Source organism: Platalea leucorodia (genome assembly GCF_965183815.1).
Source record: "Platalea leucorodia genome assembly, chromosome: 6".
Taxonomy (NCBI): Eukaryota; Metazoa; Chordata; class Aves; order Pelecaniformes; family Threskiornithidae; genus Platalea; species Platalea leucorodia.
Genome location: NC_138828.1, coordinates 69,418,782 through 69,433,618, shown reverse-complemented (window position 1 = coordinate 69,433,618; position 14,837 = coordinate 69,418,782). Strand labels below are relative to the sequence as shown.

General features: G+C 41.3%; 1 protein-coding gene across 6 annotated transcripts in view; it reads right to left on the bottom strand.

Moving 5' to 3' along the window:
* LDB2 (LIM domain binding 2) overlaps nucleotides 1-13,010 on the bottom strand; it is a 224,338-nt gene extending 211,328 nt beyond the window's left edge. For 5 of the 6 annotated variants that reach the window (XM_082315576.1, XM_082315578.1, XM_082315577.1 and 2 more), the window contains exon 1: nucleotides 12,692-12,920. In XM_082315576.1, coding sequence (XP_082171702.1) covers nucleotides 12,692-12,823 — 132 coding nt within the window. In that variant the 5' untranslated portion in view covers nucleotides 12,824-12,920. Of the gene's footprint in view, nucleotides 1-12,691 lie in introns of all 6 variants that reach the window. The other variant, XM_082315579.1, reaches the window with a different exon arrangement.
* Between the last annotated feature and the right edge of the window lie 1,827 nt (nucleotides 13,011-14,837).

Below are 14,837 nucleotides of genomic sequence, written 5' to 3'. Positions count from 1 at the left end.
AAAAGCCACCTTCAGCAAAATTGGGAGAGTTCTTTCCTCTCAACAGGAAAAATATTTTAATAAAGTAGATAGTATATGCCTATAAAAATGGTGAGAAAAAACTATTGAAGAAATCCACCCTTTTTTGATGCTGTCTTTAGACGCAGCGTTAAATGAAGCTAAGGGAATTCTGGGGTCCACAGATGATGAAAGGTCCCAAAATAGGATGGGCACTGAGCAGGACAAGGATCCCTTGGTCCTGCAATACTGTGATCAGGATGAGGCATTAATATTCATATTCTAGACTGCGATTAGAAAGAAAGGTCTAGCTCCTGTGCAGGGGTGGGCCTCACCCAGCAGAGGTGCAGCGAACTGCTTCCCTTCCTTATTGAAATTCAGTCCATCTAATTGATACTGCAGAAGGCAGTAGCGTAATGAAATAGAGCAGAGATCATTTCAGTAGTTTTAGCCATCTGTGCTCTCCTGCTCCCGACCAATGTATAACCCCGCGCAGGACTCCACTCCTTCCAACTTCAAGCAGTCTCAGGAACGATTTAAGTTTCTATAATATGGTAATCATTAAGATATTGCTATTAGATCACCTTTCAGAAATGTATCAAGGCTGTGACTACCTTCATTTGTGTAACACCAAAAATGTTTTAGTTTTGCTTAAGGTAGCCCAGTTTCTTTCAAAATGACAATTTAAACAGCGCCTTTCCCTCACGACCAGAATAAAATATTTATAACTACCTCATTTATTTGCAAGCAAATACAGGTAATGTCTGTTAAAAAGCAAAATCCATCAGACACGGGGTAGTTTTGGTACTGTAAGTAGTCTCCAAAAGGCAACAGATGTGGGGACGGGGGAGGGGGGAGCCGATTTTGTCTTTTTAATATTCAAAGTGGGTCTGTTCTCACTGGCTAATTAAATCAGTAGAGTGCAAACAATAAAAGAAAAAAAATAAGTGTTGCCCTTCTTCCCCAGAAAAACCTCTCTGGTTCATCTCTACTTATTTATTACAAGAACTTATTTATTACAAGACTTTACAATATTCCCTCCCCAAATCCTCATGAAATAAGATACATATTCCACAGCACCAGTTCCCATCGAGAAGAATATGCTTTTCCTGTGGAATTTAAGATAAGATAGTCTTTCCACTGTTAAGAGAAAATGGACTTGGAATGAGCTTCTCTGATTGACGTGAAACTACTGAAGAACCACACTAAAAAAGTAATAGGTTTAATAACAATATCAGATGTACAAATCAACCAGCAGAACGCTGCCCTAAAATATATTTGTACTTTCTTGGCACAGCCAGTAGGTTTGCACGGGTGTGCTGAATTATTTGAGAAATAACGAAATGTGTTAATAACATTAAACAGTCGTTTTCCAAGAACCTACAGTATTATAGTATTTTCTAGTCAGATAATTCTCTGTAGTGCATAACTACATGTAATATCAATTAAAACATTTTGATTTGTGAAATTAAAATGTATGTGTTATATTTAGATTTGGTTTTGAAAGTATTTTAAACGCTACTACCTACTTTTAGCCTTTAGTTAGTTACGATGCATAGCACAGCATTAAGAACAAACTGCAGATACAGACCAGAACTCCAGTGTGCTAGTGCTGTACAAGAACAGAGAAGGTGGTCCCAGCCCCAAGAATCTTAGAATAAATATAATGGTACACATCATGAAGACAGGGTTGTGTATGAGCATCAGTAGCCACCTATCTTTAAGACCATAAAGCTCAGCAAGGGATCAAAATACCGATGCATGGAATAAGGTAGATTGCATGCCCTGAGCCCTGGGCTGCCACTGCTTCCCACACCAGAAAGTTAAATGCAAGTTTGGCCACATACTTCTACGTGTAATGCTTAAGTGACAGCACTGTGGACATACCTGAAGATAAGGGACAAGAGAGGGATGCAGACCCCTTCCATTGTAAGGGAACGTATTCAGCAGTAAGTCGGTATTTGGCAACAGAAGACAACCATTTCAGCCCAGTTGTTGCCAAGTTTTTGAAAGCGTCAGAGCCAAGGAAAGTGTTACGGGACATAATGCATGAGTTTACAGGAAAGGCCTCTCCAATGCTCAGGATCATCATAGAAGAAAACATGGATGCGCTTGTTTGACGGTGTAACGAGTGACAGTCAAGAGACTAGTGTCAGGTCCTGTAAGGTCCCGAGCCTTTACAGATGCACAGTTCCTTCTCAGCTCCATGCATTACTGGCCCAATTTGAAGTTTATTGAGAATTTCTCAGCAAAATACAGCTGCATGGTAGTTAATGATTTATCCACAACTGAAACACTGACCTATTTAACCCCAAATTCAAGGGTTTACAGAGTTGCGTGCCCATTGCCAAATGCTTACTATATCTTAGTTACTTTTAACTCTGCTACTGTTTTAACATACTCAACACCAAAAAGTACTTTACTCCCTTCAAGCGTTCTTTCAGTTAACCAAATTAATGGTTGCAAACAAATAAAATATTTACTCTGTACTGCAGCCAAAACAGTGTTTCTTTATGTAACCTGAATGATGAGCAAACACCAGAGCACTGGAGATAATAGCAGCAGGTCAGACTTAGCGAAATGATGCCCCATCTTATGACACTTCACAGTAAAATACATAATGTAAGGACCCCGAACAGAAACAAGCCCACTACTGCTTAATTTAACTGTACCTCAAAAACATCAAGTAACCCAGCAAAGAGATTTCTGTTGATGGTCGTATGAGAGGGCATTTATCAACACCCATTAACCTCTGGTTTTTACCTGTTAGTTTTCTAAAAGATGCTTGTGTTGCTTCATAAGCCACAAGGTGTCACAGTGGCTCAACTGGTAGGATTCTTGTCAGTCTAGACACGCGGGTTGTGGCTTCAGGTTACATACCAGTGCTAACACCGCTCTGTACCTCTGTACGAGGAAGCCTGTGCTAGGCTGCCTATTTAGAAGTGCAGCCCTTTGGATGAAACAATCAGTCAAGGTGTAACTCGGTTGCTTCAGGATGCTCTTGATGTGGGTGTTAAATAATCTTACAGCACCGTCAGAGGAGAGGTGTACTCGGTGCGCTGGCATCTTGACTGATCTTTTTACTTTGCGTTATTAAACCTGACAGAGTGTTAAGAGGTACTGAAAAGAGATGAGCTAATAATTCACATCAAATAACAAATTTTATAAATTCTACTTCGTTCTACTCAGAGTCGCTAGGAATTAATAACAATTTATTTGAATGCATTAATTATTCAAATTTAAGACATATTCTTGCTCATTTTTCAAAACAAGCAGTGTGCTGTAAGCACGTAATGTTCTGCTAAGACTATATGCCGTGATTGGTCATATATCGTGTGTTACTGTTTCGCATCCTGGGCTGGAAGAGCACAGATGGAGCTAGAGCTTAAAATGCCATGAAGCTTTGAATTTTTTCACCAATTCTTTCTTATTACATTTTTCTAAAGTAACTGCATGGTAAGCAATGCCCTGCCCCATGAAAAAAATATGCACTTACATCATATTTACTGACCTGTAATTTTCCCATTGCCACCAGTCATTGCCATTAATTTGCTTTACACCAGTCAGTCCTCACTGCAAAGCAGTCAGAGATCCTTTTCTGGTGTATTTAATTTCTAAGTATCATGGTTCTATCTGGGAGGTTTTGGAAACTCAAAACAGGAAACGCTGCCTCTCAGCTCAGCCTGTATAAAATAAGCAACTTCTGTCTGGAATGCTTAACAAATTGAAATTTGCATTCTGCAATTATTTATAAGAATAAAACTCCATTGATCAAACATTCACAGAAACGCATAAAGAACACAAGCATAGCCAAAGCAAATTCACTGTTAAACTCAAGTGAATAGTCATGGAAATTTTGCATGTAGTATTTGTTGCACTCAGGTAATGAACCTTTACCCAGTGTGTTGGCTTTTCATGTCCCATTATTCATGCCAACACATTCATTAAAATGGGCCTATGCTTTTTAACATGATCAGCAATGTGCATAGGTGTGGCCTTCAAAGAGTTATTACCATAGTTTACAGGCATGCTGTTCGTAAATACAAGCAGAACTCCAGTCAGCGCAAAATGCCAAGCTTCCCACAAAACATATGGTAATTTTTTGCTCTGTAAAATGGATAGATGCGCTATATAATGCACAATTGCAGCACATTATATCTGAACTTCTAATTGCTTAAAATGATACTTCAAATCACATCAACAACATTATTACCTAATTACCCTAAGGGTTAACTGATACTCCAGTGATTAAGTCTAGGTAGAAGTGATAGAGCTGTTGTATTGCCTTCATCCACCACAGCAAGTGGTATGGTTGCAAATGCACATATAGAATCTATAGTCTGTCAATGTTTTTAACATCTTGCTATGGCGAAGCAGAAAGGTGGAGAAATGCTGGCCGAGTACCGAAAGGAAGGAAGGTTCCTCCTGCAAGATGTTGAACAACTTCAACGCGAAGAATTTTCATTTGCTCTAAAGGAATTATTTTACAGCAGCTTTTCCTTTGTAGTCACAATAACATTCTTGTGATGCGAAATGGAGTAACATGGAAACATTTCTGGTACTTAAAGTGGATACAAGAATTATGGAAGACAGTGACACTGACCTGAAAAGGCAAGTTACTATCAGGATATGGGGGATGGGGTACAACAGAGAGTTGTAGGCCTTCTTCCACTGCCGCATAACCCACATGTGAGACTTCTGTAAACTGCATGAAGAAAACAGAGGTGCGAGGCATTTCATGTTCCCTTTTTCCAACTGTAAAATACTATCCTGGTCGCAAACCTAGCGGCAAAGCAGGTTTCATGCCTGCCTTGCCAATCGCACCCTGGAGGATCTCTAGTCCGTAGAAGAGGAGATGGTTAGGAATGCTGGTGCTGCTGACTGCCTTCCTGAGGGATGGGGTATGGTGAGGATGCTTCAGCTTAAACAATAATAAAACTAAATGTTTCACTCTATTTACTTTCTTGTTTTCTGAGCATTTTCCTTGCTCCATGTGAATACTGTATTTAAAGATTTAGAATATTTCTTTTTGTATAATGCGGTCGCTAATATTTCAGAAATCTCTTTGTAACCTGCTCTAGGCCAGATGGCAACTCTTTCTCTGATACAATCTTCTGCTAATGGCTGAGGCAAAACCTACACAACTGGAACAAGAATCAAAATAAGGTACGTGAAATACTTTAAATGTGCAATGTACTGGAAGTCATAATTTTCTCAATTTACTACTTTAGAAAATAACCTAATAAAAAATGTAGTTAGAAAAAACAAATGTTTAAAAGTCCGAAAGAAAAGTAAAAATAGTCCACTGCACAGGTGATGTAAGACTGCACGTAATAATACTCAAGCAGGGACAGTTGTTTTTTCCAGGTATTTAGTGTTTGAAGAATGAGCCCAGCAGATCTATAATTACGTCTATTCTTGGGTCTGCCTTAATCAGGGGTTTCCAAATATGATCACTTTTATATACACATAATGTTTCATTTCCTCTCTGAATGCAACGGATAGGGTCATCCAACTAGCCTGTGCAATTCTTCTGGGTCATGAAGGATGCTCTAGTCTGCAGTTAGCAGTTGTGTAAAACAGACGGGATCTGGACAGATATTGAATCTGCTGCACACAAGTAATCTGATGGCAAAACTATATCCAGAGATTACATTTCCCCCTTCCCTTTTTCATACAGATTTGAATGTTTCTGCTCAGCTAACTAGGCTTGGCAAGTTGACTCTGCGGCTTAGAATCAGGAAAGATGGATATCAGCAGGTATTGCAGATCACGTGTGACAGATAATACAGCAATGTTCTAATTTATTAGTTGCTTGGAAGGATGTAAAGATCTAACCATTTAGTTTGCAGGTAACCAGGCAGTAGATTTTAAGTACATTTAGAAACCTACGTAAAGTTATGGCTTTACTGTGTCAGTTACAAGTTTGTGACTCTGCCCTGGCCAAGTACCTGGACATGAATATTGTCAGAATACAGAAAGACCTTAGGGAGAAGTTCTAGTTTGATACTTATATTTGGCTGTAGTTATCAGATTTATTAATAAAGAAGAAATCTGCCATGCTCACGTCTCCTACTTCAAGCCTGTATGATGCAGACGGGAACACCACCCTGGCCAGGAGCTCCATCATGAGTATGTCGTTTTGACAATGGCGTATGAACAGCAAGGTGGTGCCAAGGCAACCTAAGTCTCACGGAGAGGACAGCCTGCTCCTGTAAAATTATGGCCTTTGCAAAGACTCTACCAACACTCTTGAGTCCTGAAGAGGTGATAGGCTTAGAAAGCCACCAAGTCCTAGTTCATGTTTAGCTCTGCAAAGGTCCCGTTTTTCCAGGTCGGTGATTTTTCACTAGCCCCATCAGGCACGAAAGTGCCAGAGTTGTCTCCAGAAGCATCAACTGTTCCCATACAGAGGTTTATGGTCCGCAGGTGGTTCTAGTTGATCCCCAGTTACCTCAGGAGTACCAAGTGTACTCAGCTTAGATCAGTAATTTACAGCCTTTAGTTTAGAAGGGCATGGCTGCGCACCACAATGGAACAGAAATGGAAACGGCATTCTGATCATAAAGTGCTTTCTGAAATTCTAACAGTAACCAAACACAGAAAGAATGTACTGGGGAAAAGAAAGACACAAGCCTAGGGAGAAGATTTCAGCCAGGGGTTCTGGGACATTTCTTTCACTACTATTTTTGCCTAATAAATACAACCATTGAGACCTGGCCAACAGGCCCTGCCCTACCACAGTCTTTTTTGGAGACTAATCATCAGCCACTTTGGGGCAACCTTGTCCCTGCCAGGATCACCCCTCTGAGGCTTCAAGTAGCCCAGAAACAACTTTTGGAAAAGACCACCCAGCAACCCTGAGGATATATGCTGGCCTGTTTACACAGTACAGTGCAGGAAAGAAAGCTCTTCTTGGGGAGGAAGCAACCAAAGTAAGTATCGGCAGGGTTGGAATGCCTGTTTACAGCAGATACGCAACTTTTGGCAAAAAGATACAAAAAAATACCATTTGAAGTGAGGAGTCCAGCTAAAAATATTGCAATGAGTTCAGCATTCTACCCGTACCCTTTTTCTGTAAACAAAGAAAGTATATATTCCAAAAACAAATGATTTTTTTTTATCTGATCTTGCAATCCTACTGCAGGCAAAACTCCAGCTTAAGTAAAAGCGCAGGACTGGGGCCTTGCTATGATCTCTATTTTGTTCCTTCTCACCATCCAGAGGCTTCTATTTTTGAGACTGGATCTGCATAGTAAATCTTGTTTACATCAGGGAAAGACCGAGTTTAAGTTTTTTCTAAGTGGATTTATGGTTTAAAGAGTAAGGAACGAAAAAGAGAAAAGGGAGGGTTGAAAAGGTTTCTTTATAGAAAATGATCTAGTAAGCATCAGAGTGATTTGCAGAGGACATCCATTTTTACACTTTCACACTGACTGTCTCTCCCCCCTCACCAGCCCCTGCCCCCAAAAGCCCCCTGTTCCCTACGCGTGCAGTTTACAGTCTATATTATAACTTCAGGGGAAAAAAAAAAAGCAGTAAGACATCCCTGATTGTAAGCTAAGGATCAGCATGGAAAGGAAGTAGAGTCTTTTTTTTTCTCCCCCAGCCTCATAAGAATTGTTAGTTTGTAACAATTTTAATTGAAAACAGCTGCAACTGAAATTTTTAAAAGGGATGAAAAAACTATATGAAATAAAAGACAATCATCAGTAAAAAGAGCCTTGAATCCATTCTGAAGTCAGTGTCTGCCTAAAGGAGTTCAAGGGTTTTCTTTTAAAACTGACTTTTTAGTTTCAGCAAAGCATGGTTTATAAGTACTCTTAAAATACTTTACTTGTGTTCCTAGAATTGCTAAGTATTAGTATATTTGCGGGTGAAAGAATATTGCCTGAAAAATACTTTGAGACAGAAGTTTATGTGTTTTCTCCTCAACAAAACAAACTCATTGGACAAACTCAGACTTATGTACACAATATGAGAGATCTGTTTGCGATACTAAGTTGCTATGTGAACAAATGTGATGTCACAACATAGATTTTTATGACTAATCTATTAAAAATGCATCAGGAAGAAGAAGAAAAGATTATTTCATCAGATAGCAATGTGAGGAAGTAAAAGAAGAGACTTCCATTAAACTGCAGAAATTTTGTTTTGCTTTGATTCGCTTTAAATATTTGGTTGAATATGAATGTCTGTGTAAGCTTCCAGTCCATTTAGTAGCTTTTAAATAATCATAACATCCGCCTTTATTTTCCTTTTAATTTTCTTTACATTTTCTTCCATCGTGAAATCTCTACTTTTGTTAAATTCACTATACAGTTTAATAGGAGTTTAATATGATTTGATTAAGCTTATTGTCTTTAAAACAAATATGCTACTAATCAAGTTCTCTAGTCACCCTTAAAACACTGCTCTCTTAGCCAGAAGGAAAGCTGGGTTTTGCATATAATGGTGATGCAAAGCATACCCTCTTGTAGTGATAGAGAGAGATACAGGTGAATTTAATATATTGTGATACGCAAAAGTTTTAACAAGACAGGGGACTAAATAAACAAGTGAGAGGCTTGATACGTTTCTTTGATTATTGCCAATAAAGCAGCGCCTCAAACTTTAAACTGTCAGCAACTTTAAGTGATCTATCCACAGCGCACTGTAATGTTACTGAAAAATAATTATATACAAGATATAATCACCTTTTCTTTTAAGTGTGAGCAATTTCAAATGATTAAAAATTAGAACAGAAAAGGATTTACAACATCAAAGAGGAAAAGAGGCCTTTTTTTTTTTTAAACAGTGAGTTTTATGAAAAACAGAGAAAATAATATTTAAGCTAATTTATCTGTGTTGTATATTGCTACCTAGAACTTAAGAAACTGCTGATTATGCCACAACAGGATTGCTTTCTTGAAATGTTAAACTAACACAGATACAAAAATATGAAGATAAACTGAGTTTGAGTGAATGGTAATGAAATCCTTAAAACCACACACAGAGCAAGGAAACAGCTGCATTTTGGTTAACCAGAAAGTTAATCAACTACGATAGAAGTAAATAAGATTTATCTTTATATCTGCCAGAGATTATTAAACATTTAAATATTCATTTGACTTCTTTAAATCAGGATTGTTGATGCATTACAAAATGGCACTAGACCCTCCCAAAGTATTATTAAGAAAGCACATATTAATTTCCATTTAGAAAAAAGTATTACCAGATTAGATTTCTTTGAACAACTTTTAAGGAAGGTAAGGTGTTCCTGTACACTAGTTAGTAACTCAGACTCCCTAATTTACTTTAGATCATGTAAGAATTAGCTAGGTGGTGGACTTTTGCCAGTACTTACATCATAAAACCACCCCCTGCCTGGGTGTGATTGGAATTCTTCGCCTAAGACTGACCCTGAATTTAAAAAGGCAGTTGCAGGTTCTGCCTGAGGAGCCCATAAAGTTGTAAGAAGTTTGGAGAGCAAAAGTTTGCACAGGCTAGAGTTGCTAATTCTTCACTTTCATGACTACCATTTCTTCCTAAAGAAAACAAGAACAACAAAGATAGCCATGCTGCATCTAAATGACCTTTATTTATCACTGTACTTTGTCTGCTTAATACACTGAGCACATCCTTCACACCAACTATTATTCCCTTCCACCCGATGCCGACACAAACCGGCGTGGAAGCAGGGGATTTCTCAGGGAGGGTCCCCAAGCGCAGAGCCACTTTGAGGACACTTCCACCTCCCCCAATATACCGTAGACCCTGCTGCTGGGAGAGCAGGAGTCGAAATGCCATTTACCGGTGGATTCCCTAACGGTGTCTCTACCAGCCCACTGCTTTCTTGGAATAACTTCTCACCTACCTGCAAGCTCTGGAGAGCAGCTACAGGAATTCACTACAAAGGTGGGCTCTACAGATGGAGGGGAGAAAACAGATAGACATGACATACAGATACTCCTTTCATAGGCTCTCTATCCATCCTCTGTACAACTTTATCAAATTATGTACATTTTGCTCTGCCTTGGAACTTCCACCACTGCAAGGGACAGCAGAGAATCTGACTAAAGGATTATTAAGAACGTTTTTATTTTGTAGGAAAGCAGGAAAATCCCAAAGGCTTGCCAAGGATATATCTGGGATAAGAGCTGTAGGTTCCCATTTTTTAACGCATCCTCACTTGCCACTGGCTCTCTCCAGAAGTTGGGTCCAAGCGGAATCTGCCAGCTTGCTACCCCCAGTCTTTTGGAGAGTTTCTTTGTAATTCCTTTCCCCTTAAGCTGCTTTGCTTGTGCTCACCTACCCCCTGGGGCTCACAGAGTACAAGCAGCCTCCTTCAGAGACCAGTGCCTACATTATTCCAGAGACTGCCTGAAGAGAAACGTTCATGCAGTAAGCCTGTATCACCCACAGCACAAGCACATTCCTTCCATGACATACAGGGCTCCATCGGTCTGGATTCAAAAAATTCAGAGCTAGTTATACATGCTCCAGAAGCCTTCAGCTACCAATCCCAAACATGCTTGGAAGTGCATAAAATTAATGTGAAACTTCCACTCCCAACCTGCCTCAGAAGCCAGCATGATTCTTTACAGGCTGTCCACACCTAGTCACTGTAAGTGTCCCAGGAAAATAATTTAATGTTTTTTTTATTAAGGAAGGAGTTTTAATTGGAGGATGAATGAGATGAGCTGAAGCTAGCCAGAAAATGCATTTCAACAAACAGCAATGCTTACAGCACGGAGCTCAGAAATTAAAAAACAGAGAACCAGAATGTAAACACTGAACAATCACAAGGCAAAAGTAGTTCTACTCTGAGCAAATAAAAGAAATGCTGGAGCATAAGGCCTTCATTAAGCAAGCACTGTCTGTCAAAGTAACATGCTGCTGAAACCTATGGCAGTACTAGCCAGGCAGAGTAGGCTACCGCTTTTTGCCCACAACAACCCATGTGAACGTGCACAGCAAAAACTGCAACTAAATGCGCTGAAGTCTAACTCAGCACACCTCAGCAACGCAGGAGGGGGGAGTTGTTTCACAAGTCCCTCAAAAACTTTTCTAGTGTAACATTTGTAAAGGAGCTGCAATCAGAAAGCGGTCAATTATTAGAAGTACCACTAAAATAATATGTAAAAAGACTAAATTAGCACTGACAGCTTTTCAGAACAGCTTGTATATAAAACCCTGAAGCAATCACTTAATGATACATATTTCTTCTTTTCACTTGAAAAACTCTAGAAATTATTACATTAATGCGTACAGGAACTTAAGGAACATAGTTGCAAGACACTGACCAGCAAACACTAGCAAATAAAGCCCCCAAGCCCCCTCATTCTATCTAAACGGCAGTGACCCTCCGCAACCAATAATTTGGGGCAAAACTGACAAACAGTTGCCATGATTTTGGGAGCAATGAGCTGCTTGGAGTTTTTAGCCAGCACGAAGTGTATTTACCAATTACTCCACAGCAATGTTTTAAGACTAGCAGTGATAACAGTGTTAGAAAAGCAGTTACCCCGTAGCGGCTACCCAATCAGAAAGCAGGTCACATCTCGTTAGCTGTATCACATACATTAAACGTCACAGATTCTCCGTGGCTTAGCTGACAATTCAGGCATGTGTGTTTTATTTTATGATAACCTCGTGTTCTCTTAAAGAATTACAATACAGCAAACAGATCAATCCGAGATCCTTTACCATGCTTCATGGCACGAATTTGGCAGGTATTTGCCTCTGTATAAAGCCATTCGCTATAAAAGATGAATACTTTTTAAAAGTGTTTTCAGGGCACCACTAGTAAACTACTATGAAACATTACAGCACCAAGAATGTTTGCTGCACAAACACAGACACATGGGCAGAAATGCAGCCTGATTCAGTCCACGCAGTTTTCACTTCAACAGACTAAAAAGTGTGCTTTATTTAACGACGTAAATAACAAGATGCAGCCTCCACTATTTTTTGTCTGTAAGTGACAAAAGTATTTCCCCTTCCCATTCAGCATATTCTTTGTGGTGGCTGATCTGGGTGTAGAAGCCAGGGTGTATAAACCACTAACAGATTATACAAAGCATAACCAGCAGAATGTAGTTTACATTAATTGGGTACTTTTGACAGCTATATGATAAAGTCATGAACCGATCATCTCTCCCGCTAAAAGCAACTGCATTCTCAATGTAAACATGAATTTCTCTTGTCGGTCGTCCTGAACATGTGTTCCTTAAGTGCAGCCTAGGAATAAGTTTTTAGAACTCCGCTCCTGTTTTCTGTTATCATTCATTTTTAATTTTAACGAGTTTACCAAACCAAACCAGCGAAAGGTTCGTCTCTCCCCCTCAACCTGCAACATTTCTGAATTAGTTTTGTGCAAAAGCTCAAGCGATACCTTTCAATATTATAGCTGCAAATGCCAGCAGGACAGATCCTGAGCAAACAACACACTAAGGCAAAGAAATTTCCTGAGACCAGCATTATAATCAATCCTGAAGTGCTGTACTGTAATTTCAAGATTTCAGCCTAAGCTGGTATCTCCTCAAAGAGTTGCTCTGCGTGGAAACATAATGAGGGATTACCCAATTAAACTACTAAATTAATTAGGGTTTGTGCCTGCATATACTATACTGTCTAGTGGGACGCTTCAGCTGGAATTCGGGCTGAAACCTACCACGGTCCATGCACAGGAAAACAAGGCTGAGGGACTTACCTCCGTCCGCGACTGCAGCCTCTTGTTCATTTCATATATTCGGTACTCTGGTTGCACCATGTATGGTGTGTGTCTCCTATAAAATGGGCCAAAAGGAGAAGAATAGAAAGGGTCATGTGGTGTGCTGGACATCTTGCCTGCTTGCAGAGATTCAAGCTACACAGAGTATCATCAACATCCATACAGAGCACATGGGCTGTGTGTTCTTCACAGTACAAAGTAGCAGCGCGCACACACACACACATCCAGGCTGCACGCACTGGCTGGGAGCTGCTGTGGGAGCCCTCGGCAGCGGGAGGCGGGGGGAGCGGGAGCGCACAGGCTCCGGAGAGCGAGGGAGGCTGGATAGCTTCAGGCACCACCGCTCGCTTTTAAAGCAGCAGTTTCTGGAGGGGTCATTTCCTGTCCGCGCCGCAGACTAGTTCAAAAATATAATTTTCCCCTCCGCCTGACAGAGGTCTAAGGTTTGGGTTTAATTTTTCCCAGCCAGGACCCCTCAGGAACCTGGCAGCAAGGCTTGTTAGCATATAGGTGGTTTAAAAGCTGCCTGAGCCAATCACCCTCGGCGAGGAGCACGCTTGGGTAATGTCAGAAATGTGATTACTACAAAATACATAAACACAGGCCACGACCATCCCCGCCGCCGGCGGCTGGCGATTCACCCGCGCCGAGCCGCTTCCCCTCCGCGCGGCTCTGCCCGCTCGCCGCGCTCGTGCCGGGCTAGCCCGGCTGCCGCAGCCCTCGCCAGCCCGGCGGTGGCTGGCGGGGCGGGGGGGGCACCTCGCACCAGCGGTCTGGGGGGACGAGAGGGAGGGCGGCCTTGCAGGCGCCCCGGCGGCGGGACGGCCTGGGAGCCGGCACGAAGCAGTAACCCCGCAGAGCCCGCTTGGCACAATGGAGAGCAGTCCAGCGCTAACCCCAGAAACCTCCCGGAGAAACGGAAAAGCACAAAGAGCCGGGTGGGAGAGCCGGACCCCCGCAAACCTGCCGGCAGCCCCCTTCGGCGGGGTCACCAACAAACGTGGGCCGGTTTAAAAGCGGCTATCCGACTTCAAGGTGGCGGCCGCTAGGTAGGAGACTGGTCCCTATTTTCAGGATCATTCCTGTGCACAAACCCAGGAGCGGTTAGAGTACATTGCAAATGAAAGATATCCAAAACTGGGAGGGGGGGGGGGGATCCGAGGGGGTTAGGCGAGGCAAAGGGGAGGTAATCACCCTTCGGAGGTGAAGGATGAACTTCATCTGGGGAATCATACTGGCAGGAAAGTGCTGGGAGCAGACACCACGTGAATGAAAAGTCCTCAAAATATAGAGGAAACAAAATGGGCTCATCCGCTCCACGGGAAAGTGCAAGGTTTAAGAGGGGAGCCTTCAAATTACCTGCACAAAAAAGCCCTTGAAGCACAGTGTGTCTTTATACACAGCTGTAAAGTATCAGGCATTATTTACAGTACTGAATAAATGTAAAAACAAGAATAAACAGCGCTGAATTAATCTCTCATGTAAATTCATTCAAGCAAATGGAACCACTCTAGGAACAGATTTAGTTAACTAATATGATTAAGAGAATAACAATCAGCTGCAGTCACAGCGGTTCTCAGCCGGGGCGCTTCGCAGGAACGCTGCAGGGTCGCCCATTTCACAGATGGGGAAATCAAGGCACACACCCTTACATTTTCTACATTTATGTAATAATCCCGAAAAATACTTGAGCGTGATACGGCTTCACCCACTGCCAAAAAATTAATTCGAATCCAACTGAATGTAGGAATATTTTACGATATATTTGAGAAATTCCAGTTTTCACTGGCATTTGGTTAAATCTGCAAAATCTGAGTTCTCTTTTCAGGATAAAATACAAAAGTTCATGGCTTTATCCTAGTGACCACTGATCTGGATCACAATTTATCTTTGACGTACCAGTCGCTGTTTAGCAAAACTATTTCTGTACGCTCTCGTGGAATAACAGTTTCCGTAAGAAGTGACGTATTGAGCTGTTTTATAGACTTCCCACAGCTTCTGTCACTAAACAGAGAGCCAACAGATAATACGTAGGGTATTTCACTTCTCTCATCTAATGCTCCCCGGCCATGTAGCAACGCTACGCAGTTGCTCCAGTACCATCACAGGAGGCGCTGAGCTTAAT